Source organism: Protomyces lactucae-debilis (assembly GCF_002105105.1).
Source record: "Protomyces lactucae-debilis strain 12-1054 chromosome Unknown BCR37scaffold_30, whole genome shotgun sequence".
NCBI lineage: Eukaryota > Fungi > Ascomycota > Taphrinomycetes > Taphrinales > Protomycetaceae > Protomyces > Protomyces lactucae-debilis.
Genome location: NW_024468022.1, coordinates 1 through 20,103, shown reverse-complemented (window position 1 = coordinate 20,103; position 20,103 = coordinate 1). Strand labels below are relative to the sequence as shown.

At 51.3% G+C, this 20,103-nt stretch overlaps 12 protein-coding genes across 12 annotated transcripts; 4 read left to right on the top strand and 8 right to left on the bottom strand.

Moving 5' to 3' along the window:
• Nucleotides 1-32: 32 nt before the first annotated feature.
• BCR37DRAFT_401338 (Endonuclease/exonuclease/phosphatase) lies at nt 33-1,440 on the bottom strand (the record flags this gene model as incomplete). The annotated part of the gene is made up of 1 exon (XM_040871832.1): nt 33-1,440. The coding sequence occupies exon 1, from the start codon at nt 1,422-1,424 to the stop codon at nt 33-35; it is 1,392 nt and encodes a 463-aa protein (XP_040721993.1). The 5' UTR covers nt 1,425-1,440.
• A 289-nt stretch (nt 1,441-1,729) lies between these two features.
• BCR37DRAFT_389891 (uncharacterized protein) lies at nt 1,730-3,020 on the top strand (the record flags this gene model as incomplete). The annotated part of the gene is made up of 2 exons (XM_040870782.1): nt 1,730-2,095; nt 2,142-3,020. 2 exons carry the CDS (start codon nt 1,730-1,732, stop codon nt 3,018-3,020), a joined length of 1,245 nt encoding a protein of 414 aa, XP_040721992.1.
• A 121-nt stretch (nt 3,021-3,141) lies between these two features.
• On the top strand, nt 3,142-3,461 carry BCR37DRAFT_395790 (uncharacterized protein; the record flags this gene model as incomplete). Its single annotated transcript, XM_040871672.1, has 2 exons — nt 3,142-3,261; nt 3,303-3,461. 2 exons carry the CDS (start codon nt 3,142-3,144, stop codon nt 3,459-3,461), a joined length of 279 nt encoding a protein of 92 aa, XP_040721991.1.
• BCR37DRAFT_401335 (carnitine O-acetyltransferase) lies at nt 3,298-5,838 on the bottom strand. The gene is made up of 2 exons (XM_040871831.1): nt 5,610-5,838; nt 3,298-5,571 (listed from the first exon to the last, which is right to left on the bottom strand). Exons 1-2 carry the CDS (start codon nt 5,736-5,738, stop codon nt 3,493-3,495), a joined length of 2,208 nt encoding a protein of 735 aa, XP_040721990.1. The 5' UTR covers nt 5,739-5,838; the 3' UTR covers nt 3,298-3,492.
• A 228-nt stretch (nt 5,839-6,066) lies between these two features.
• BCR37DRAFT_384454 (putative MFS monosaccharide transporter) lies at nt 6,067-8,450 on the top strand. Its single transcript, XM_040870233.1, has 5 exons — nt 6,067-6,314; nt 6,525-6,781; nt 6,821-7,993; nt 8,032-8,094; nt 8,135-8,450. Exons 2-5 carry the CDS (start codon nt 6,529-6,531, stop codon nt 8,389-8,391), a joined length of 1,746 nt encoding a protein of 581 aa, XP_040721989.1. The 5' UTR covers nt 6,067-6,314; nt 6,525-6,528; the 3' UTR covers nt 8,392-8,450.
• Nucleotides 8,100-9,165, bottom strand: BCR37DRAFT_222008 (inorganic phosphate transporter Pho88). The gene is made up of 2 exons (XM_040866463.1): nt 9,092-9,165; nt 8,100-9,050 (listed from the first exon to the last, which is right to left on the bottom strand). The coding sequence occupies exons 1-2, from the start codon at nt 9,098-9,100 to the stop codon at nt 8,493-8,495; spliced, it is 567 nt and encodes a 188-aa protein (XP_040721988.1). The 5' UTR covers nt 9,101-9,165; the 3' UTR covers nt 8,100-8,492.
• A 1-nt stretch (nt 9,166) lies between these two features.
• On the bottom strand, nt 9,167-10,280 carry BCR37DRAFT_222124 (uncharacterized protein). The gene has a single exon (XM_040866464.1). It carries the CDS (start codon nt 10,162-10,164, stop codon nt 9,295-9,297), a length of 870 nt encoding a protein of 289 aa, XP_040721987.1. The 5' UTR covers nt 10,165-10,280; the 3' UTR covers nt 9,167-9,294.
• Nucleotides 10,281-11,524: 1,244 nt separating this feature from the next.
• BCR37DRAFT_389886 (uncharacterized protein) lies at nt 11,525-12,402 on the bottom strand (the record flags this gene model as incomplete). The annotated part of the gene is made up of 2 exons (XM_040870781.1): nt 11,525-11,736; nt 11,775-12,402. The coding sequence occupies 2 exons, from the start codon at nt 12,400-12,402 to the stop codon at nt 11,525-11,527; spliced, it is 840 nt and encodes a 279-aa protein (XP_040721986.1).
• Nucleotides 12,403-13,033: 631 nt separating this feature from the next.
• BCR37DRAFT_384448 (armadillo-type protein) lies at nt 13,034-16,054 on the bottom strand. Its single transcript, XM_040870232.1, has 5 exons — nt 15,976-16,054; nt 15,569-15,930; nt 15,052-15,509; nt 13,106-15,009; nt 13,034-13,061 (listed from the first exon to the last, which is right to left on the bottom strand). Exons 2-4 carry the CDS (start codon nt 15,719-15,721, stop codon nt 13,206-13,208), a joined length of 2,415 nt encoding a protein of 804 aa, XP_040721985.1. The 5' UTR covers nt 15,722-15,930; nt 15,976-16,054; the 3' UTR covers nt 13,034-13,061; nt 13,106-13,205.
• A 201-nt stretch (nt 16,055-16,255) lies between these two features.
• BCR37DRAFT_395783 (uncharacterized protein) lies at nt 16,256-17,480 on the bottom strand (the record flags this gene model as incomplete). The annotated part of the gene is made up of 3 exons (XM_040871671.1): nt 16,256-16,646; nt 16,692-16,931; nt 16,975-17,480. The coding sequence occupies 3 exons, from the start codon at nt 17,478-17,480 to the stop codon at nt 16,256-16,258; spliced, it is 1,137 nt and encodes a 378-aa protein (XP_040721984.1).
• A 326-nt stretch (nt 17,481-17,806) lies between these two features.
• Nucleotides 17,807-18,605, bottom strand: BCR37DRAFT_389883 (uncharacterized protein; the record flags this gene model as incomplete). The annotated part of the gene is made up of 2 exons (XM_040870780.1): nt 17,807-18,426; nt 18,476-18,605. The coding sequence occupies 2 exons, from the start codon at nt 18,603-18,605 to the stop codon at nt 17,807-17,809; spliced, it is 750 nt and encodes a 249-aa protein (XP_040721983.1).
• BCR37DRAFT_221874 (uncharacterized protein) lies at nt 18,584-20,103 on the top strand (the record flags this gene model as incomplete). The annotated part of the gene is made up of 1 exon (XM_040866462.1): nt 18,584-20,103. A coding segment is annotated over exon 1 (1,318 nt), but the record flags the coding sequence as incomplete, so codon positions are not given.

The window sequence follows — 20,103 nt, the reverse complement described above, 5'->3', positions numbered from 1 at the left end:
ACACAAGGTAGAGCGTTTCGTTTTCATCATCTTCATCTGACCCATCGCCAAAAGTCACATTGTCCTTGACCGAGTGGCACACTACAACTCCAAAACTCACGACCCATATTGGCGCCCTTCTTCTTTGTGCGTTGTCGTTTTGCTGGCAGTTGATGGCCACTACAAACTGGCACGACAGGTTTGCTAAAGAGACTTGAGAATTGCTGTTTGGTTTGTGAGGCTTGTTCTGCTGCACCCGGGTCGAATGTCTGCCATACCTCTTCTTGCTCCTTGACCACTTTACTGCTTGACCCTGTCAAAAAGGCAGAGAGCGTTGCTTGTGACTTTTTGCCACTTCCACCAATACTTGACGTTTTCCGCTTGAGAGAAGGAGGACTGGCTGCAGCTGCTATAGGTGGCGGACTGGATCGCTTTTTGAAGAAAGCAGAGAGCTTTTGCTGGGCAGAGCTGATACCGGGGTCAACATTATCTGCAACGGTAGAGACTTGTAGAGTGGCACCTTCTCCTGTTGTCAAAGACAGCGTCGCATACACAGGACAGTGATCTGAACCGTGTATATCTGGCAATGTGTCGGCTATACTCAAAAATGGACGTAGACCTTCTGTGATGAGGACGAAATCGATCCTACTGCCATAATTGCCTTGTCGTGCAGCGAGTCGTACAGACCAGCATGTGTACATTCCCTCGCGCTCTGGATACAAAAGTCTTGCTGTATCGAGAAAGATGCGAGGCTCGGAGCCATACAAGTGCCCATCATCTGCAGTCAGCCGTCGAAAACATTGTCCGACAGGGCCAAGTGTCTCTGGCGTGTACTCGTCAACATCTGCATCTACTGTATCTTGCGGGAAGCAATGGACATTCAGATCACCCAGCAAGACAACTTGTCGTCCTGCAGCCACGAGGTTGCGACAGCGTTCATTCAGTGCTTTCCACCAGAGTCTGCGAAAAGCGACGCGGTCGTCTGATTCAGCGCCAGCAGGACAGTATGTGCCAAGTAAGATGAATGCACCAAAGTCAAGAAGGAGGATACGGCCTTCTCTATCGAGCTTGCGTGCCTCTGCCTGCGTGATGCTGCTTGGATACCCACCGATTGCCATAGGATCTTCTTTGAATGAATCGTAGCTAGGACTGCACAAGGCAGTCTCAACCCTAATTGGTGCGAATGGGTGCTTGACATAGATGGCAACGCCAGAGTAAGCTTTCTTGTCGATAGGAAAGGTGAAGAACGAACGATAGCCGTCGACATCAACATAGCTCGGATCTATATGAGCGCGTTCTGATTTGAGCTCTTGCAGGCAGATGATGTCAGCGTCTAGATTGTGTAGCAGTGCAGCGAAAGAAGTAGGTTTGCCAGGTGGCTGTCTGCGTTTGTAGTCTGCGTGGATACGCCTGATGCCGTTGATATTCCAAGAGAGCAGTTTCATACAGCATAGACGGGAGAAGTATGTGGGAAGATGAGCTTTGAGGCTGTTGGTGTCGCGCGCTGTTTGGATTGAGCAGCACGGAGCGACCACGGCGGGAGCAAGCAGGCAGTGAGCAGGATATAAAGCGGGAGGAGCAGCCCAGTAGAAAGCCAGAGCATCTAGGCTGGAAGTAGTCTATGGCGTGAAAGAGTAAGTTCCATCTTTCTCTGCTCAGCAATTCAGCCAGTTCACCATTTCGCCCCTGAAAGAGAGAGCACAGACCACACAAACCACTACACACAGTCATAGAAGCAGCCAAAGGAACCATGCCAGGTGCAGCCGCAGACCGCAAGACAGACCTGGCACGGGCACAAGATGACATCCTCGTCCTCCTCGTCTGCCTCCAGCACCTCCAGCAGCATCCCATCAATTGGCAGGAAGCAGCAGCCACAGCCACCGAACCACCCTGTCGCATCTCCTTCCAGAGTCTACGCTCACGCTACCACTCTATCCTCGAGCGATATGGCGCAACGGGGTTGAAGTCGATGCAAGCAACGGGCACAAAGGAACGCAGGACACCTGTGCAGCGAGGAGGGAAGCGGGCGCGTGTACAGTACCTCGAGAGCGATCGATCGGTGGATATGGCAGCCACGCAAGAAGGACATCCGGTCAAGAGACAGCGCCTGTCACAGGTAAGCATCCCTGCAAATCACCAAGACACGACCGCTGACGTGGTAGCATATTCAGCGACGCATGCAAGCAGCAGAGACAGACGAACCAGCGAGTGATCTCGACGACCTCTCCAGTAATCCACCACGCTGGATACAAGAGCAGCAGCAACAGCGATTGCAGCAAGTCACTGCGATGCAACGAGGTACGAGCAAGGGTATCTCTGCCAGAGAACTGCGTGACTTGACCATGTCAACGATGCAGAGACAGCAAGCACCAGCTTTAGCAGCGGAAGCAACAGCACCCTCGCTCAAAGTAGTGCTCAAGGTGAATTACCAACGTCATTGGCATCTCCTCAGCACGTCTTTACCCAGTACAAGGCTGCATCCTCGTCCTGCTGTGAGTCTGCGTCGACCCGCACCGCAAGTCCTACAACGCCACAGTCGCGCGTCATCTTCCTCCTCTCACTCGCGGTCTCCATCAACCGGACTGATGCCTGCAGCTGCAGGAATGGATGTGGATGCTTGGAAGCGAGAAAGCTCAGAGTTGACCTCGCCACCTGCTTCTTCTTCGTCTCCCGTGTCCTCACCTGGAATACAGAGTACACAGACGCATGCTTACACTTGGCAGACGCAAGATGAGCCTCTTCCGACACAGCATGACAATGCTGAAGGGGTCCATGTTGAAGACCATGATTTCGATCCAGCGTGGATCTTGCCAACAGAGGCATCAAAGCAGCAGCAACAACAGCATGATGGCAATATTCAGATTTTAGCGGATGCAGCAGCCATGGCTAACAAGCACTACGAGGAGGAATTGCGCTCCATGTTGCTTCCCTGTCGCCCAAGCAGCGATGATGGATTCGCCATGCTGCAGCGACGACTGTCTTTTGAGCACCGCGTGATTGGGTATGAGGAAGGCGAAGGATGGCTATCGCCGAGGGAGTAGCAGGATCTAGCTGGCCGTTTTGTCTTTGGATCTTCTTGTCTTCTTTTTGTCTTGTAGATGACTTTCTTGCTTGTTGATGCTGCACACAGACAACAACCACACATCACCCAGCTCAGTCACCATGTCTCAATCGCAGAACGACGCGCGTCTCGATGAGCTCGCTGGCAAAGTCTCTGCCCTGCGCGGCGTGACCATCGACATTAATCGTCAAGCGGCCGACCATTCTTTCATCGACGCCAACGTATGTATTTGTATGCTGCGCCTATAAACTAACAGACCAAGGCCGAACGCTTCAGCAACTTCTCCACAAGCATCAAAGCCACAGCCAACAAGCTCGGTCGTGTCGCCTCTACCAATGGCTTCAAATGGCAGCTCAAAGCAAGCGCTTGTGTCGTCGGTGCTGTCCTTGCGCTCTACTTTCTCTGGGGACTCATCTTTTAAACATCTCATCTACTATCACGCGCCCAGCTCGCTATGATGCATACTCGCCCAATTGCAGACGCTTGCCGACAGCATGTCGACGCTGTGCATTCCCGCCCATCTCCTCACGACTCTGTTGTCTCGCCATTTGCTGACGCTGCATATCGCGCGTCAAACTCTCCATGTCAAAGTACCCATACCCACCCAACATCCCATCCTGCTGCTCCTCTTCTTCCTCGCCAGCAGCAGGTGTTGCAATAGCGACTTTCCTCCCACTACGACGGGTACGTTGCTGATTTTCCGGTCGAGCTTGTGGTTTCGCACTGCCGCGCACTTCACTCACCTGTCGAATCAAGGCGCGTACTTCAAGAAAGTAATTCGAGAGGGTCTCCAAGTATCTTGAAGTTTGTCGATGCTTGCTCGCTGCGCAAATGGAGATGCTATTCTCCTTGATGATATAGCCGATACCAAAACCTTCAGGGCTCGTTGGACCAAAGCCAAACATGCGTAAAGCAGGGTTACCGCAGTTACTGGTTGATAGGATTGTATTGTTGACGCGTTCCCATGCGATATCAGCAAAGAGTGCTGGTACAGTCACATCGGAAGCACCCGGTGAGTGTCGTCCTTCCTTCTTTTCTGCTGCAACGCGCATCTCATGCATCTTGTACAGCGCATACAAGTGCCGGTCTTGTCCCTGACCTTGTCCACACTCTCGAGTGATGGCCGTATGCCGCTTACATGCCTTTTGTAATGCATCCACCTTGATGGCCGGATTGACATTCTCACAAAAGCGTTTGATGAAATTGACAGATTCCACTGTAGCACTTCGCACAGCCTCTGTTCGGCCGTGTAGGAACTGTTTTGTCATGGCTGGCTCATACACAGATTCGACACGGCCATAGAGACCATAATAGGCAGCTTGAAAGGCCATTTGCACAAAGGCATCGGGAGAGAAGCCAGAAGACTTCATGTAGTTGGAGCCATATCCAGTGAATTCCAAAACGCAAATCTCATTCTGCAAAATCAAATCACTGAGTCGTGTTTCTGCAAATCGGATACCGTTGGATAATTCTTGGTCAAGTGTCCATTCTAGCTTGTGTGGCGTTGAATCAACATCGCCAAAGGACTCGGGATCGCGTTTCGCTGGGTCAGGCGACATGCTCGGCCAAAGATTGGGTGCAGCCGGATTGATCGTCTTTGCAAAGCGCATAATTGTATCAGTATAGATGTCAGAGACGAAGCGCAGGACTGTATGGCCATCAACGCCTGTATGCTCGAAATTGATGCCTGCTGAACCATTCTTGCAGACAATCAACTGGAGTTTATCATACCAACGGTTCGTACAGGTACCAATCTGGACACCGGTGGCAATATCATAGGTACCGCACAACATATTGGCTGAGACGGCCGCTTTGCCTTGCGGTTCAGAGTCATCCAGGCAAACAACAAACAAGGCAGCATCGATAATGGATAGACATTCCTTGTTGTTGGAGCCATCTTGGTCAGATTGAATCTTACTCCGCAAGTCAGCCCACACTTGACGCGTTTCAGACGTCAACACGCCCATGGCAGATTTAGCAGCTTCGCCAACAGGGATGGCAGAAGCATCTTCAATGATGGCTCGGAAGTTTTCCGCCAGATCCTTTTCACTGAGGATGATGTCGCTATTCTCATCCAAGACATCGAACCAGTAGAATTGGGAGCGACACAACACGACAATGTGTTTTGAGAGTGCATCTGTTTCCATGTGACAGCCATGATCTGTTGGTATCCGTGCGGTACCAAACATGCGAGAATACTGATACATGCATAGTGGCTGCCCACGAACCTGATCTGGCGGCAATTCTTCTCTTCTGAGGCAACGCGCGAAACAAAGTGAAGAGATGGTCAGCGATGCCGCGCGTGTGACTTGATTGGCGCGTGCAGGTGTTGGATCATCTTCTAAAAGGAAGAAGGGATTGAGATTGAGGACAACGGGATTATCAAAGTTGAGGTAGGAATCAAACCAGAACTGTTCAATGAAGGAATCCTTGTCGGCTGCATAGTCGAGCAGCCGTTGCTGCAGTACAGGGCCATCCTCTTTCAAGAAGGCCTGTGCTGCCTCTTCTGTTTTCTTGTACTCTGCAGGGTTCTTCAAGTTAGATAGAAGCCTAGAATGAAGTGCCTTACCTGAAATGGCTTGACGGAGGATAGGTAGCGCTTAATTGAGTCTTCCAGTGCTGGGATGGGCAGCTTCTTGAGTGATGCCTGAGCAGCATAGGTCACGCCCTTCTCGGGGCCTTGTCTCGGGTCCGTCATTGCTTCCTGACAATACTACTTTCACACTCTTTCTGGTCTCTGCCTTGCTCTTTATAGCTGCTGTAGAAGACCGCGATCGATGCCGCAGATGATGACAGCGTGTGGGGTGAGATGAACTTCCTTCCGCCAGAGCCGCAGACCTAATTCCGCACAATGTACAAGTATCTCTTCACTGCTCGACCCCTAGAGAGAAGGCCATAGAGTATGAACTTCGCATCTATTGAACTGTAGCCTACTGTCAGAACTCACAGCATACCTGGGCCGCACTATCCTACTATGTTCAACTGCACCTGCAGATCTCCTGAATCTTTGTCGCACGCCCGACGCCTGAAAATGCCGACACGAAGCCAAGAAAGACAACAAGGAAGCACTTACTAAGTACTAAAGCAGCATAGCTACACTCCCTCTTGTATAAGCTCAAGCTTGCATCTTTGCTCATACATTACTAGAGCAGCTCCTTCTGCTCCCTCAGTCAAAACGTTCTCCACCAGGCTCGCTTCGGCGCACAATCAGCACAACTCTAAGCGGACCGGCTCCGGCGTAGAGATAGACCAAGTGCTTCACTTCTAAAAAGACGTATGCCTCTCCTGAGCATCTGAGTAGCTCGATTCGTTTGCGGCCATGACAAGATGAGATGAGATGGGTTTCGCATGTGCGACCCCTGCGCATAAACATGCATCATGGCCAGCAGCGGTGGCAAACAATAACTGCTCAACTTCACACATGGATGCTAGAAACTTCCAGCTGCTCAAAGACCTCCTGTTGCCTTCTGCTAACGCTATATAGTTGTATGCCATCCTCCAGCAAAGCTGCTTATCATCCGTTATCAACCATGCCAAACGAATCTACAACAACGCTCGAGGATCAACCTGATCTCAAGCACAGAGACCCGCTGCACGCATCTAATCTCGAGCTGCGCAAACCGTCATCTCTCTCCTCCCAACCAAGTTTTGATACCACTGTCACATATGGTCGAAGCGGAATCGCAGGCATCTTTAGCAACAAGTACGTTGTATTGTGCTGTGGCCTTGCCAGCATAGGCGGTATGCAGTCTTGACTCTAAGCAAGTGTACTGACAACAGGTCTCATCTTTGGTTGCGATCAAGGATTGGTTGCCATCATCCTAACTCTACCCATCTTCAAGAAACGCTTTCATGAAATTGACAGCGCTGTGGACGGTCACGCTGCCTTCAACAAGGGTTTGTTGACGGCATTGATTGAGCTTGGCGCTCTTCTTGGTGCAGCCAACCAAGGTTGGATCGCCGACAAATACTCCCGTCGCTATTCTATGTTGATTGCCATTGTCTGGTTTGTCATTGGCAGCATCATCCAGACTGCTGCGATTGACTATGCCATGCTCGCTGCTGGTCGTTTCTTGGGCGGTATTGCAATTGGCATGCTATCTATGGTCGCACCACTCTATATGAGTGAAATCGCTCCACCGGAGATTCGTGGAATCTTACTCGTGCTTGAAGAATGGTCTATCGTATTTGGTATTGTTCTCGCGTATTGGGTCACGTATGGCACACGGCTTTTGGGTGGCGGACTGTCGGAGTGGACGTACCGACTTCCATTTTTGCTACAAATTGTGCCAGCAATCGTGCTGGGTTGCGGCATTATCTTCTTGCCATTCAGTCCTCGCTGGCTCGCATCGAAGGGCAGGGATGAAGAATCTCTCGTTGCACTCTGCAAGCTGCGTCAACTTCCCTCAGATGATCCACGAGTCCGTCTTGAATGGACACAAATCAGAGCAGAAGTGGCATTCCAGCAAGAAACGCAGGCAGAGCGGCATCCAAACCTTCAAGGTTCCGGCAAGCTCAATGCACTTCGACGAGAATTGGCAATGTGGGCAGACTGCTTCCGTCGTGGCTATTGGCGTCGATCCATGGTTGGCATGGGACTCATGTTTTTCCAACAAATGGTGGGAATCAATGCGCTCATCTACTATGGACCTACCTTGTTTGAATCGCTTGGCCTCTCCTATGAGATGCAATTGTCTATGGCTGGTGTCATGAATGTATGTCAATTAATTGGTGTCACAGGCTCCATCTTCTTTATTGATAATGTTGGCCGTCGACCTATGCTGATGCTTGGCTCTGCTGCTACCTGCGCTTCTCAAGTCGTCGTCGCGGTCCTCGTTGCTTTGTATCACGACAAGTGGCCTGCAAATGAGGCTAAAGCTTGGGGTGGTGTGGCTGCAATTTTCTTCTACATGGTCGCATTCGGTCTCACACTCGGTCCTATTCCTTGGGCTAGTAGGTTTTCCTCCAGTTCAAAGCCAGGCTAACGACAGTGCCGTCGGAGATTCAATCGAGTTCTTTGCGAGCCAAAGGTGTGGCTCTCGCGACTTGCTCAAGTATGTTTCGCTTGTCAATGGGCTTCCTGCTAACGCGTAGATTGGTTCTGGAACTTCGTTATTGGTTTGATTACACCACCCTTGATTGACGGCACAGGCTACGGTGCCTATGTCTTCTTCGGGGCTTTTTGCTTTCTCTGTGGCATTTGGGTCTACTTTTTCGTTCCCGAAACAGCAGGACGCAGCTTGGAAGAAATGGACAAGGTCTTTGGCGACTCGGCAGGCACGCAAGAGGAGGAACGTCGGCGAACGATACTGGCTGAGATGGTGCGACAAGATGGACAACCTTCAGTTTAAGTAGAACACTCCAGCACGATTTTCTATACGTGTATGAATCGCAGCATATCAAGACGTCCTTATCTTGGAATAGCAAAGCTCTAAAGTTGTGCTCTTTTAGTTTATTCCTCCTTCTTGACGGTAGCACGCTCAGCAGCCTCAACAGACTTCTTGTCCGTCGCAGCCTCAGCGGCAGCACCACCAAACATGCTCGCAGCAGCCTTGAAGGGACGCTTATACTCACCCGTCGCAGGCTTGCCAAACAAGTGAATCATGGCCAACTTGGTCTCCAGTGCATTCTTCACTGGCAAGATGGACTGTACCAGGAGTGGTTGCGTGAACTTAAACCAGCCGTGCATCACAGACATCATGGCCAATCCCATCAACGACGATTTGAGTGCTGACTGCCACTGGATCATATCGTATTCCTTGACGGTGGTAGTCATGAGTTCAGGCTCTGACTTGCCAGAAAGCGGCGAAGCTGGCTCGACGTACTTCAGCGTGGTCATGTCATTGCGCTTTTGAATGTTCATGTATTGAACAAGGAAGATGATGGCAATGAGGATGTTGGAGACGATGTAGAGGGCACGCACGCTCTTGAGGATGGTTGGGTCTTCAAAATCGAGTTTGCGCGCGATTTGCATCACACCGAGTGTCACTGCCAGATTGGTGATTTGTGGCTGCTCGTCAGTATAATGAAGTAGATGGAAAAGCCTCTTACGTTGACCATGATTGAGTATGGATATAGAGACGAGAGGGAGCTGGTCTTGCGTGCGTGGTTGCTGCTTGCGTGTCTTGATTTTGCAGTTGCAGGAATCTAACCCTGGACGACTTCACTGCTGGCTACAACTCTCCAGCTGTACTTTTCACAGTGTTTGGGTAAAGAGACGATGCTCATATAGATGCTAGAGCTGAATTCAATAACTACACGTTCGCTATGCTATCCTGCTTGAATCTGCGCAAGTCGCTCATCAAATGCGATGAAACACCGCTATTGAGCATGCCCTCCATCGAGAACGACATGCGTGGCTCATAAGCAGGCTTCGAGAGTCCCTGCAACGGTGCAAGGTCCCGGATCGGCGGCAGAAACGCGCCCGGTCCTCCAAATCGCATCGAGTCATTCGTCAATGGATGATTCAATAAGCTGATCTCTCGTGTGAATGACGAAGAGGGCATGCGTGGTGAATCCATTGCGCTTTCTGAGGATGTGAGTGATGTTGTGGAAGAAGGTGCAGCTGGAGGAGGCGAGCGCGTCCCGGTCGATCGGGCTTGTCCGATGCCGGGCAAGTACCGGTATCGTTCCTGGCTGGTATATTCGGACGACTGATGTGCAGCAAGACATGCTGCGGTGCTGAGTGAAAAGCTCGGAAGGGGCAACGGCAATGAATGGCTATGCCCGTGACTGTGTGAAGAGGCATCAGAAAAGAGTCTCCCAAAGGGCGATTGTAGCAGCCCACTCGCTTGTGGGATGGTGACGGCTGATGGCGGGCTCTGTGCAGGTTGACTTTGCGGTGACGATGCAAGGAAAGAGTCGTCTCTGCTGCTGGTGCTCTCAGATCTCGCTGGTCGAATAGTCTTGAAGGTATTTGAACGGACTGCACCGCCAGCACTCGCACGTCGACTGATCGGCTTGTCGGATGCATCTTTTGATGCGGTAGCACCAAGCTTGTTTTGCTTACGGACGTGCCTGTCCTTGTGGCGGTAGAGCAAGTCGCTTCTGACAAAGGTCTTCGGACATTGATCACATGTGAAGATCTTGATTGGCTCATCTGTGAGGGTCAGCAAAGTCAACATACGCAGAAGGGAGGCTTACGGTTGAGACGATGTCTATTGAGGTGCTCGCTGCGAGCATAGGCATTATTGCAGCCAGGCCAAGTACATGCGTATGGTTTCGCTTGCACCTTGGCGCTCTTGTCTGAAGTCTTCATCGGCTGGGCAATCGTGTTTGCCATGGTGTACAAGCTGAAAGAAAGGCTGTCGTGTGTCGCGACGGATATGGGTGGTCGTCAGATCAAGTTGTGGAGGGATGGAAAGGGTGGATGCTGTGGTTTTGTGTCTTTTGATGTTCGGGTATATCAGGAAGCGCAAAGCACAAGAGGCCCAGGGGCCAAGTATACTGGGGAAGGATGGAAACGCGATGGCCACCCACAATCACGGGGAAGGCGGGCGAAGGATCCCTGCGAATCGCATCGCTTCCGAACTATTCCCTTGACAGCCCGTGGGAGCATGTATGTCACTCCGGGCAAAGGACGCTGTTCGTCATGGGTTTTACACTAGTTCAAGAGCAGGGCGTTGCTGAACTTGCTGTTCGGCATTGAGCTTTGGTCCTCGGCATTTTGACAAGTGCTTTTTCTGCTCGCCCATTGCGGAGAAGGGGTCGCTGCACCGCCGGCATTGCCGCAGAAGCATGTGCAGTTGGCGCCAGACTGCCACTGTCTGCCAGGCACCGAGGTCTCTCCCACGCAAGAAAGCGTGGGCTGTCCAATCCGAGAGCAGCCAGGGATCAGCTCATTTTCGCTGGTTCATCGGGCTACAGACTCCGACGGACGGTAACATGTACTACGTAGTAAATCTGCCTACAGGTGCACGGCTTGAGGGCAATTGAAGACGGCTTCTCTGAGGGCAAACGTCTACACTGACTCTACAAGCTCTACTTCGCTCACCTGAAATCGCCGCTGCTGTGTCATCTAGTTTTGTATAGCCCGATTGCCATATAGCTTCATGCCGGCCGCGTGATTAAGTTTGACAGCTGCACATGTTTCGAGTTGGCCCTCCCCCGGATTTCGCTCGGCGCCGCTTCAGGCCACCGTCCGAGACGACTTTCTTAAAGTCGAACCAACATCCCACTGAATGCACGAATCAGCAAGGAGCATTGGCTCGGGAACTTTGGTGACGATTGCCTAGACGCTTAAGGACGGCCAACTTGCCAAGGCGAAGGATGCTGTCATCAGTCATCACTGTCATGGGATGTTTATGTCATGGCAGGACTACTGGACATGTATCCGAATACACAAGGCAATAGCATGGCTTTATAGTAAAGTTTGTGATGAGCTGACCGCTTGAGTCAGGTCTTCAGTGTTGAACGCAAATGACGTCCTTCCCTGAACTCAAAGTGCGAGTCGCATTTTGTAGAGAAGCACGGTTCAGCAGAGGCTCAGCCGAATCTCGTCTCTGTTGAGAAAGGAGCTAGCTGGACGGATCGATTACTGGCGATTTGTGCCATAGACCCATGATCGTCTCCTGTCTCGATCATGGCTAGCGGATGTATCTCTTCAGGCTGACGAGGTAACCCGAAGCATGGCAGACTTATCAAGTTCAACCTCTTACAATTGAGTGCCCGTCTTGTGGTGACCTTAGAGTGTGAGTCTGAAGCAAAGTGAATGTTTACAAGGCTCAATTCTTACTCGCACCGGAGCGTTTCTTCTCTGCTTCCGCAATGAGCTCGAATATCCTCCGCAAAATTGGACCACCGGCGAGCTTCTCAACATAGTAGGGGTTTCCAGTACGTGTGCTCTTGAGATTGCTCCATGAGATCTTCGCACCCGGCTTTCGTAGTTGTAAATCTGCCACTGTCTCGAGCTTTGTATGGATTGGCCCAAGGAGACTGACTGTATCGAGCTGCAGAATCGTGTTGGACGTGATGCCTTCGAGGATATCAATAGGTGCTGTACTTGCCGAGCGAGCGGTGGATCTCGCTGTTGCAGGCTCAGTGTGCTCTACGTCCTTGGCAGACGGCGGTATAATGCGTATCGAGGCCACAAAGCCAGGAATCACAGCTCTTTGAACGCCCAGGGGCAAGAGACTCGCAAGGGCCACTGCACAAGCACCTAGATAGCCCTCAGGTCCCATGAATGCCAATGCTGGGCTAGCAATACAGCCGCATGCAAGTAGTGTGCCCGTGATCAGCTTGAGTCCCGAGAGTGTCTTTAAGTAAGGGCTTCTGTAGATCAGGTAAGGATCGTAAGCTTGAGGCGGCGTAGGCAAGCTAGGGCCTTTCGCTTGCTGACCTGCCTTTTTGGGTCTTGCGTTCATGAGGATGCTAGATTGCTCAGAATTGATTCATGAGATACAGCGTTCGATTATAGCACCTAAGCTGCAGGTCGGCTTGAGCTTGAGCTTGAAATTGAGCCTGAGCTTGAGTCTACAGATTGATCCCTTGGAAATCGTCCAGGATTTTCATCGCACTCGCCACGACGTGGCACGGCAGCAACACGAAAATTCTGATTCCGGACGCGCCTCCAAAAAGACGCGCGTCCAGAAAATAACGAAGTCAAATGAGGCAACAGAAGATTGGACAGGAGCAAAAGACAAGAATGATTCTCTAAAGTAGCATCGACAGAGCAAGATGTGAAAACGACAAGACAAAAGAGAATGAGTAAAAACAATGCTCTAAAAGATTCGGCCCGTAAAACAGTTGAGGGTGTTGATGGAAAAAAGGTGTAGTGACGTGTCGCGTGTAATTTCGAAGGAGGATTTTGTCGTTGCGTGATCGTGAAAAATGCCCATCTTCCAGCTGATTGTAACAAGAGGAGGACGGCAGAGGGAGGGTGAAGTGAGGTTTCCTTGATTTGGAGGCAAGGTTTGGTGTCGTACAAGCCGTCAGGTAGGGGATGTAAGTAGCGTTCGTACAGTAGAAAGAAGGTTGCAAGTGTTGTGATTGACCCGACCGTCATGCCCGCTTAATAAATGCTCTGCAATTGTTAGTCTTCACTTGAAAGTATTCCAGAGAACAAACATGTTGTTTTTTTGCTTTTCTGCAAGATTGTGGTACAGAGTCCAGGGAGGGCGTATATTCCAATCCATCGACCCATTCAATTGAGGCATTCGGTTGCTCACTACACAGGGAAGCCTTTGAACTCATAATCGGCATTGAATCGCTGTCCCATATTGGTACCTGTTGGCAAGCCATGCGTCGGCATGTGGTGTGCATGTTGAGCAGGTGCATTGTGACCATAACCAAAGCCGTATGCTGGAAAGTTGCCCATTGCATTGTAATTTGGCAAATCACTAAAGCCAGGTGCACCATGCGTTCCACTGATTTTGGATTGGATGCGACGGCCGTACGGCGTTGAGCGGATAGCAGGCAAGAGTGGGCGCAGACACTCAACGAGCTCCTGTCGTTGCTTCGGGTCAGCATAATCCAAAGCAGTTTGCACGACATAGTTGGCGTAAGAGTCTCGAAGCAGCTTTTCCAAGCGCGACTTGTTGAGGAGTTCCTCAATCAACTGTGCGCGAATAGAAGGCTCAGCGACACGCAGACACTTCTCAATGACATTGGAGCTGAATTTCTGCACCGAGAAGACACAGACACTGCCAACAAAGCGCTTGATAAGTGAATCAGAGAAACGCGCCTCGCCCAAGTCCAAAACGTACTGCACGACATAGTTGCCGAATGGGTCTTGCACGAGCAATGGAGCATGAGCGTCAATCTGCTTAATGATTTGCACTTTTTGCGCGTCAGAAGCGTGGTCGATACAGCGCTGCAAGACACAGCAGCCGTGTCGGTGTGTAGCAACCTCAACGCAGTTCTTGGCAACAGCATCGAAAATGAACTGAGCTTCCTCGCTGTTGAGACGATTCAGGCATTTTTGAATGACGTGATTACCGTTGAGATCCTTGATGAGTAGAACAGCATTAGCATTGAGCGCTGACGTCGCCAGCTTGATTTGCTCAGGTGTGTGCAAGAACTCAATCATCTTTTGAACAGCGCGCGTACCGTGCATGTTGAGAGAGATGTTGATCAGATTGGGTGCCACATTCTGCACAATCTTGAAGCGTTGTCCTTCATCGCAGTGCTCAAGTAGCTTCTGGCACAGATAATTGCCGAATGGATCAATCATGAGTTCTGCAGCATGCATGTACGTTTCTGCAAAGATGAGATCCACATTAGCAGGAATGCGTTCGTCCAGCTTCTTTTGCAGATACCGACAACCATGCTGGTCTTTACAAAGGGTGAAGATGTCACCAACAAGGGACTCGAGCGCAACATCTGCATACCGGTTCGTATCTTCCGCAGGACGCTTGGCGTAGAATGGAGCACCACCTTTGGCAAAAGACTGGCCAGGTAAGCGTGTCTCTTGTGCTTGATAGGCTGGATTGTGCATGGAGAAGGAGTACTGCGGAAATCCACCTGCTTGCCAGTTTGATTGTGGCATCATACCAAATTGAGCGTACAAATTAGGTGAATCCATGGGTGAATGCGAGCCTGCAGGCAACATAGGGAGTGACCCGAGTGGAGAGCGTGTGCCGGATGGCATAGTTGCGAATCGACCTCGTTCATTTGCAGATTGAAAGTCGCGCTGTTTTGCCTGACCCGGTGGCATCTTGAATTCATGCGCTTGACGAGCTGAACGCAGATCATCGTGCATGTCCTTTTGAGCATAGCTGACTGGCACTCCACGCGCAGCGTTTTGTGTCTTGAAGGGAGGCATCGCATTAAAAGATTGCTTGTAGTCCTGGAAGTCTGTCGTTGCAGCGGGTCCTTGTGGCAAAGTCTGCATACTGTCCTTGCGTACGAGAATCGGGAAAGAGTCATCGGTTGTATTGAGCTGCAAGTAGGATTTGACGGGGACTTCATCCGTTGGGTTTGGCACTTCGAAATGACGCGCATTGTCAATGTACGACAAACGTCTTCCCTCCCTGTCTTGTTAGCAATGCCATAAGATAGACAGATGCGCATACATGTCTTGCTTGCGCTCGGAAACAGCCAATGATTCAAAAGCGGTAGACAAGCTCTGACGACGGCTACCAGGGACTGACTTGGCGCCAAATGAGCGCGGTGAGATACCATTGTTGAGTCCAGTATGATCAGCAGGTGGCGTTGCAAGCTGCTCATTGCCTGTACCACGCTGTTGTTGCTGCTGCTGTTCAAATACCTTGAGCGGCGGTGTACCCTTCGCCAGTGTCTCTGCACGACTGCGCGACTCTGACTGAGCAGGTGTACGCAAAGGTGTGACTGGATAGGTGCTGAACATGGTAGGCAGTGCTTCTTCATCGACGCCCAGCAACAAGTCTTCATCACGACGCTGCTTCATATCAAGCATCTGCATCTGCTCTTCAAAACGACGACGGTGTTCTTGCCTTGCGAGCTCGTGTTCTGCACGCTTTTGTTCGAGCAACCTGTCCTTTGCATTCAGTGTCTGATAGCGTTGTTAGCAACTGTGTTGTACGTCACTCGAGGGAGTGGGATGAGGCATACCTGACGTGTATGTTCCAGAGGTATCGTCGATGGTGTTTCTGCAAGGACGTCTGTGGTGAATCGCCGGGGTCCAAGGAAGTCCCTGGTCTTGTCAAACTTGCCCACAGAGACGGGTGTCCGTCCACCAGCGGCACTGGCACCATCACTGTTCATCTTCAACCAACGGTCTTTACGTGAAAAGCCTTGTGGCAAATGGGTGCGTTTGGAGAGTCAGTGGTAAGATGATTGATACTTGCTTGTGGCAGTGTGCTTGACCCTATTGCGCTGTGTTAGCCTCGTCCAACGATGCTCTTTTTGGAGGGTATATGTCAAAAAGTGATCCTGCACTTGCCACCGTTGCTGCGGGTGCAGGAAGCATGCGGCAGAGATGAGACGACTTGTGTAGATACCAGATGCAATGAACTTACCTCTGGATATGCCTAGAGTGCTGGCTGGATGAGCAGGCTTGAGCAGTAGGGGTTTCTGTGGTGTCTGTCTTTGCCTGGTTGTGTGGGTGCAATTATTCCTGTGTGCGTTGTGCTGCTGCTGCTGTCTGTGTCTGTGCACTTGACCAAAAATTCATTTTTCTGGCTGCTGCTCTTCCTTTTCTGCTGCTACTTGAGCTCAGGGGGAGGAAAGAGGAAGCAGATCGATACAAGAAAGGCCCTACGCTGTCTACAGAGATGTACATTCACACAGCAACAACAATCATAGCAGAGCCACAGACTTGAGCCCGCCTATCGCACCCACCTCAGGCAACTCCTCCAGCAGTGTCCGACAGAAATTGATGACATCCCGTACAGGCGACGAGAAGTGGATCGGGTACACAAATTGAGCGAGACAGTCCGGTTCCTGTAGTTTTGTGAATGTTCCTGAGAAGTGCTCCTTCAGGTAGGGTAGTTCCAGGAGACCTCCAGTCTTGCGAAAGAAGACGAGGGCACGTTCTGAAGAGTCGACTGACTTTCGTAGCAAATCAAACAAGTCGCGCTTGATCGTGACGTCGCCTTCTGTACTAGCATCCACCGACTTGAGGAGCAGCTTGGCATGCTTTTGTTCGGTCCTGCCAATATGATAGTGCATGGCGGCCAGCGTCAAATGACTGCAGTCAGCTGGCATTCACTTGGGAAGGAAGAAGGCTACTTACCAAATCAGCTGCAGGATATCGTCCGTCTTTGTCTTGACCTTGAGACAGCTCACCCAAACAAGAAAATCCTCGAATGACCTGATCAAGGCAAGGCTCGGCGCTTTGTTCTGCCGTATCCGGATCTGTTCGTCAAAATGATACTGAGCTAGAAAGCATAGCACTGCATCCACGCCATAGAGTTTGCTATGCGGGCTTTTCTCTTGAGCTGCATGCTTGCATTCTCTACCACGCGTTGACATGCTGCTAATTAGCCCTTAGTATCCTCGTGTAGGTGGGTCCTTACAGTTTCGACAAGGCCGATGGATCTTGGTCTGTCTTTCTCGCTGGTGTCGCACTCACAGTCGATCCAGTTCCCAGTCGCTCCTGCCGCGCTTGCACGCTATCCGACTTTGGCGTTCCTGATATAGTCGCCGAGGTCAACAAGTCTGACGCATCAGGCGAGTCTGCTTCCTTCCCTAGCTTTGCAAACTTAGGCGGTAGCGTCGGCGATAGCAACAAAGGCGGCGGTGATGAACCAGCATGGCTATCCTGCTCGCGTGCAGCAAGAGCGCGTTCAAAAAGCGGCGGTAGCGAGGGCGAGAGCAACTCAATGGGTGCTTCTGACGCGCCTCGCTTACGTTTTCCAAGAGGGCTCTTGACTTCTATTGCAGTGCTAGAGCTGCTTCGCCCAGTACTGGGCCGTGCACCTGTTGTCGTCGCACCCGTCACCTCATTCTGTTTCGCCTGCTGTTGCCGACGTGATACCTGCTGCGCATCCACCTTGTGCGCTCGAACGGCCGTTTGTGACATTGGTATGAACTCCTCCGGCACGAAGCTACCGTATCCGTAGGATGCGTTTTCGTAGAATGGCGTGGAGAAGCGGGTCCGAAGGCCTTGCAGTCTCTGTACGACACTTTCATTCATTCACCTGTGCGCATACAGATGCTGTGGTAGACGTTCAAGATGACGAGAGGCCTGCTTCTGGACTTGCTGGCCATGCAACGCGTTCTAGATCTTGTGTACTCTGCGTCGATGTCACTTTGTCGTCTCCGTGAATCTGCCGCATCGGGACAAAGGGCGCCATCTGACAAGCTCACCTATCTGTGGCTACCTAACAGAACCTATGGTCTGGCTAGCTACTCGCCATCTGTTGTGCCATCCGTCGTGGCATCATCGTCGTGACTCGGCGTCCTCTGCATATCAGACATCTCTTCCACATCATTGCCCTCCTCCTCCTTCAAATCTATCGCTTCAGTAGGGCTTTCCACCTTGGCCCGCTTCTGACCCGTGCCAGGGGCCTTACCAGCACCAGAGAGCTCCTTGATCTTGTCCTTCTTCGCATTGAGCAGGAGACATGTCAGTTCCAAGGTTCTCGTACTTTGCTGGGCAAATGCGTCTGCTTGGCTCGCTGCTTCCCTACGGCACTGCTTGAGAGCCTCTTGCGCTTCGAGTAATTGCTTCTCCTTGGCAAGCAGTGCCTGTCGTCGTTGATCGAGACTTTGTGTGGACTGATGAAGCCAGTCTTGAAGATCAATCTCAATGGAAGCCTGGTCAACAGTGAATGCTGCCATCTTGATCCTCGAGTCTGCCGAGCGATCGAGGAGCACAAATTGAATGTGTCCTTCTTCGACGGCTGCTTCCACGAGCATGTCCTCCGTGGCATCATGACACATGGCTTTCCAAAATAAGTCGTGCCAGTCTGAGCCAGACATCTTGACATGATTGAGCTTGCAAGACTCAATCTCTTCCCTCGACACTAGAGGATCAGAATCTGTATCAAGCTGGATAGGATGAGAGATGCTCACTTTTGCGATAGAAAGCTAAGCTACCATCTGTAGCAGTGATGGTCAAGCCATGCTTTTGTCTCTCAAGCAAACACGTCACGTAACCTCCAAGTTTTGTCTTGACGGAAGTGAAAATGGCATTAGCAGCCATGTCTGAAGCTTGGCAAGGAGACTAGCTTCGTATTTCTTTTATAGCTTCCGGCCAGGAGACAGCCAGCTCACTGCTTAGACCCGGTATATTGGAAGTCCCTGAGAGTGACAAATAGAACAGGAGGAGGAGCTTAAGCAATAGCTCATTTACTGGCGCATTGAGCACACGGCTGAAGCCTGAATGTGTTGGTGGCTTGGGTTGTATGGAGTCAGACCTGTCGCGCGTTTTTGTTTTGGCGCCCAACAACACACAAGTACAAGAACACGCCCTCTTGCTCTTGTAGACAGGCAGTGGCAGGGTCCTATGGCTGGAGAGGAGGATGAAGATGATTGGGGCGAGATTGACTTTTCAAGTCTCAGGCAGTCCATCAGTAAAGAAAGGCATCTACCATCAACACACGCGCGCGACACGAGCACCGCAAGCAGTGGGCGTGGCTTCATCGCTCTAGATGAACTCTCCATGCACAGTGACAAGAGTCAAGCCACGTCACTTGACAAGGACGCGACGATCCGGTCGAATTCTGCACGTCACGGGCCGGGCTCCATGGGTGTACAAACGCTACCTAAACCACCCGTCAATCGCACAGTACCGCGTCCACTACCTAGCTCTGCTGGCAACGACAGAGTACACCACATTGCAAAGACTGCAGCTCCCAGTCGTGTGTCTCTTCCGACACGTGTCCTGTCGCGCTATTCAGAAACGGCAGACGATGATGTCGATTTCGACTGCCTCGATGTCGTCAGTACGCCCAAGAATGAACGTGCTCGTCGTGTACAAGATAGGTTGAGACAAGGCCTGCAACCACGAAGACATATCCCTACACCATCAGATCTTGGTCGCATTTCTGCATGGCAAGCGGATGAGCAAGGTGTGGGCAAGGAGGAGTCCTTTGATGAGGACTTTGAGTTGCCTGAACATCTCGTCTTGGATAAAGGTCATCTCATCACCAACAAGCTACGGTCGCGTGCCCTCGAGACTGATGAGTGGGATGAGCCGTCGCATCCACAACGGCACAAGACACACCCTAGATCCGGTCATGGTCGCGAATCAACAGGATCCAGCAGTTTCTCCCTATCTGTCACGTCCACCGTTGACTCTGAAGACGTCACAGACGGACTTGAGCTGCCCGATGTTCAAGTTGACTTGCGTAAACGATTCAAGGACAATACCGATCGTCGCGCTGCAGGGGAAACGCTGCGTGGTCTCTCCACTGCGCATTCAGCACATGAAAGTATGCTCCAGGGACTCGTACTCGATGCAGACATGTTTGTGTCTGCACCAGGAATCAAGCATGCCAATGTCAGGCGGGGCATCGCTTCCAGCCCGAGCGCACTGCATTCTACCGTTAGGCCTTCAGGAACGCTCAAAGCACGTCTCCCTATACCTGCCTTTGGGACGGATGACTCGATGCGCGCAGACAACTCTATGCGACAAGAGTCAACAACAAAGACGCGTCGCTCTACAAGCCATCACAGCACTGAAAAGCAGCCACGTCAAG

Bases quoted from the DNA above. Each gene is read 5' to 3' on its own strand.
- BCR37DRAFT_401335 (XM_040871831.1), bottom strand. From the start codon at position 5,738: ATGACGGACCCGAGACAAGGCCCCGAGAAGGGCGTGACCTATGCTGCT. The intron at 5,572-5,609 runs GTAAGGCACTTC...TCTAACTTGAAG, and splicing joins CCTCCGTCAAGCCATTTCAG to AACCCTGCAGAGTACAAGAA.
- BCR37DRAFT_384454 (XM_040870233.1), top strand. From the start codon at position 6,529: ATGCCATCCTCCAGCAAAGCTGCTTATCATCCGTTATCAACCATGCCA. The intron at 6,782-6,820 runs GTATGCAGTCTT...TACTGACAACAG, and splicing joins TGGCCTTGCCAGCATAGGCG to GTCTCATCTTTGGTTGCGAT. The intron at 8,095-8,134 runs GTATGTTTCGCT...GCTAACGCGTAG, and splicing joins GGCTCTCGCGACTTGCTCAA to ATTGGTTCTGGAACTTCGTT.
- BCR37DRAFT_222124 (XM_040866464.1), bottom strand. From the start codon at position 10,164: ATGTTGACTTTGCTGACCCTCACAGATGAGCCAATCAAGATCTTCACA.
- BCR37DRAFT_384448 (XM_040870232.1), bottom strand. From the start codon at position 15,721: ATGAACAGTGATGGTGCCAGTGCCGCTGGTGGACGGACACCCGTCTCT. The intron at 15,510-15,568 runs GTATGCCTCATC...CAACGCTATCAG, and splicing joins CTCTGGAACATACACGTCAG to ACACTGAATGCAAAGGACAG. The intron at 15,010-15,051 runs GTATGCGCATCT...CTAACAAGACAG, and splicing joins TCCGAGCGCAAGCAAGACAT to GGAGGGAAGACGTTTGTCGT.